The following is a 3,146-nucleotide window of genomic DNA, read 5'->3' on the forward strand; positions in this document are numbered from 1 at the left end:
ATACATACATACATACATACATACATATTTATATGTAATATATTTATGTCTTTGTGTCTGTGTTTGCCCCCCCCCCATCACTTGACAACTGATGTTGGTATGTTTATGTTCCTGTAACTTAGCAGTTTGGCAATAGAGACTGATAAAATAAATACTAGGCTAGGCCTACAAAGAATAAGTCCTGTGGTTGATTTCTTTGACTAAAAAAGGAAAACCTTTAAGGCAGTGCTCCAGCATGGCTCAGTCAAAAATGATTGGAACAAATAAAAGAATAAAAGAATAGTATTTCAATTTATTGACCTTGGAATGGTGAACAAGAAAGTTAGCCTTGGCAGGATTTGAAACCCAGGACATAAAATGCCCTACCATATACAGCAAGGCATTTTCTTTGATATTTTTACTGATTCTACCACCTTGTAATATTTACAATAATGGTAAGTGGTGAGTTGGCAGAAATCTTAGAACATTGGACAAAATGCTTATCAACATTTCATCCAGTTTCACATTCTGAGTTCAAATTCTGCCGAGGTCAACTTTGCTTTTCATCCTTTAGTGGGTGGGGGTCATTGAAATAAAAAAAACAGTTGAACACCGAGATCGGTGTAATTGATTTACCCCCTGCCCTGAAATTGCTGGCCCTGTGCCAAAATTTGAAACCGATATTTGCAATAATGGTGTTTATAAAGTGAGTGTATGTTGTAATAAGAGAAGATACTTAAAAAAAAAATTTTTTTTAAACAATGGTAGAGGAGAAACAAAAAAAAATGGGGAAAAAAGTCATAACTCTCTCTCTCTCTCTTTCTTACTATCTCTCTTTGTCTTACTATCTCTCTCTCTCACTCTCTTTCTCTATGTCACTCTTTGTCAGTCTCCTCTGTCACCCCTTTCTATCTGTCTGTCTCTCTCCCTGTCACTCCCTGTGTGTGTGTGTCTCTCTCTGTTTCAGTCTTTCTCCCTTTTTGTCTGTCTGTCTGTCTTTGTCTGTCTTTGTCTGTCTCTCTCTTTCTCTCTCTCTCTTTCTCAATCAATCACCCTCGACAAGGTTTAGAAAATGTAATACTATAACCTTCATGTTGGACAAAAGGCTTTGCTATCTTCGGCTACATTCCTCTGAAATTTAGAGTCTAAAATTTCATTTCCTGAGCTCAAATCTCACACAAGCTCACTTTCTCATTGTGAGATTTAAAAATAGTAATTTTCTAATTTATATATCAGTGACTAGTTGTCACTTTGAAAACTATACATTTTGAATGGGAATTTGGCAGTGCCACCTCTAGCCGAACAATTATTCTGTGCTGATGAAGGGAAATAACCCAGAAATCGCGATACACAGATATTGTTTTGAGCTGAGTGGGGGTGCTAGATTCCCTTGTTCGAAAATATAAGGACACAGATCATGTCGTATAGCCAGCTGGAAACGATGTCTCCTGGGGCTAAATTACAACAACATTCATCCTAAACCAGGACTGCCATGTTATGATGGCAAACAATCTTTACTCCAAGTTCACTTTCATTTTACAGAAGCATGAGTTTGAGTGTGTATGTGAGAGAGGAGGTGGATTGTCAATAAAACAAAAGTACTAATCCAACTATAACCCTAACCATCTCGTAAAATTCTTGGCTGTATACCAATGTTATAAATCATTTGTTATATTTTATTTACAATTATGGTATTTTAATTTTCTTGCAGCCTGAAATCATAAGCAGCTTGATAGTGGTCGATGTTGCTCCATCTGTGAGTCCATCAGTTGATGTGTTTCCATTCTACGCTACGGCAATGAAAAACGTCTCGATAGACCCGGCTATGAATATTGTCCAAGCTCGTAAAAGTGTCAGCGATCAGTTACAACCTGTCCTAAAAGTAAGTATAGATCATGATAATGTTGTTGCTGTTATTGTTTCTCTTCTCAGGTACATCGTTTTCTCTCTTGAGTTTCCCTGTTATTCATGTTCTTTTATTCTGAGAGCTTCTTTCCTTGAACTGCTTCTTTTCAATCGCATCACCATTGTTTTGTTTTCTTCTGGGCTATGATATTTAGTCCTTTAAGATTTCTGTCAATTGACATCTTTTTAATTTGTCAGCCCCTTCCTTTGCCTTCTTTGTAGTCTTTTACACTATAGTAGGCTCAAGTCTTGTTTGGAACAAAATTGTGTGTATGTGTGTTTATATATATATGAATGTGTGTGTGTGTGTTAAAATAAGATAACAAGGATAAGGCATTTTATTTTATTTCACCTATATACACTCTCACACAACCTGCCTTAGAATCCTCACTCATGTTATTATTGAATCGGGAGTTTTACACCGGTCTTTTCATAGCACTCACATAGCCTTGCCTGTCTTGTGGGTCTTCTGGATACCAAAACATCTTATATATATACATATATATATATAATACAAAATGGGACAAGAACGCAAAACATCCAGACAGTTAGGTGATACAAAAAAGGAATGACAAAACACCCAGATAGACGATACAAAGAAAACAAGGATAGGTCATTCAGACTTTTCTTTCCTCAGTCGAGTTCCAGATTATCTTTACAATTTTGGCTAACCACACTTAAGATTGCTCCAATCTGGGCAGCCCCAAGGAAAAACTAAGCTAAAAGCATTAGATTCCTTGGAAGAAAGCAGTGAATGTATACGAAAACAAGGACGGAAAAATAAACAGAGAATGTTATACAAATACAAATAACAGGACATTAACAACAGATGTCTTTCGACTAAAGATGAATTAAATTAAGCTGACATGTGTGGAAATAAAGCCTTATGGTAGGGATACAAGATTTGACAGGCACAAGGAAGAATATAGATGTTGCACGGCTGATGGCCGAACCAAGAGAGAAAGATCAGGTTTCGCTGAACATCGGTCACGTGGGGACAGAAGAGAGAGAGGTAGAGGCAGAGGGACAGAAGAATTAAGGAAGGGTGAGAAAAACTGACAGGGACACAGTGAAGTGAAAAGTGAAGGGAAAGTGAGCAAGAAGAGAAGGCAGGGAAATGTAAGAGATGGGGAATGACAGAACGAAGAGTGGAATGAACGAAAAAGGGTGAAGGGGCTGATAGACAGAAATAGAGTCATACAAGATTTAGAAAAATGCATACTTACATATAAGAGACCAAAGTGCACATATGCTGCTATATA

At 37.1% G+C, this 3,146-nt stretch overlaps 1 protein-coding gene across 1 annotated transcript in view; it reads left to right on the forward strand.

Annotated features, from left to right (window-relative positions):
- The window catches only part of LOC106873611 (protein ABHD11), a 227,381-nt gene that overhangs the window by 162,389 nt on the left and 61,846 nt on the right, over positions 1 to 3,146 (forward strand). The window contains exon 4 of the mRNA XM_052973734.1: positions 1,691 to 1,861. Coding sequence (XP_052829694.1) covers positions 1,691 to 1,861 — 171 coding nt within the window. The remainder of the gene's footprint in view (positions 1 to 1,690; positions 1,862 to 3,146) is intronic.

This window comes from Octopus bimaculoides, chromosome 16 (genome assembly GCF_001194135.2).
Source record: "Octopus bimaculoides isolate UCB-OBI-ISO-001 chromosome 16, ASM119413v2, whole genome shotgun sequence".
Lineage (NCBI taxonomy): Eukaryota > Metazoa > Mollusca > Cephalopoda > Octopoda > Octopodidae > Octopus > Octopus bimaculoides.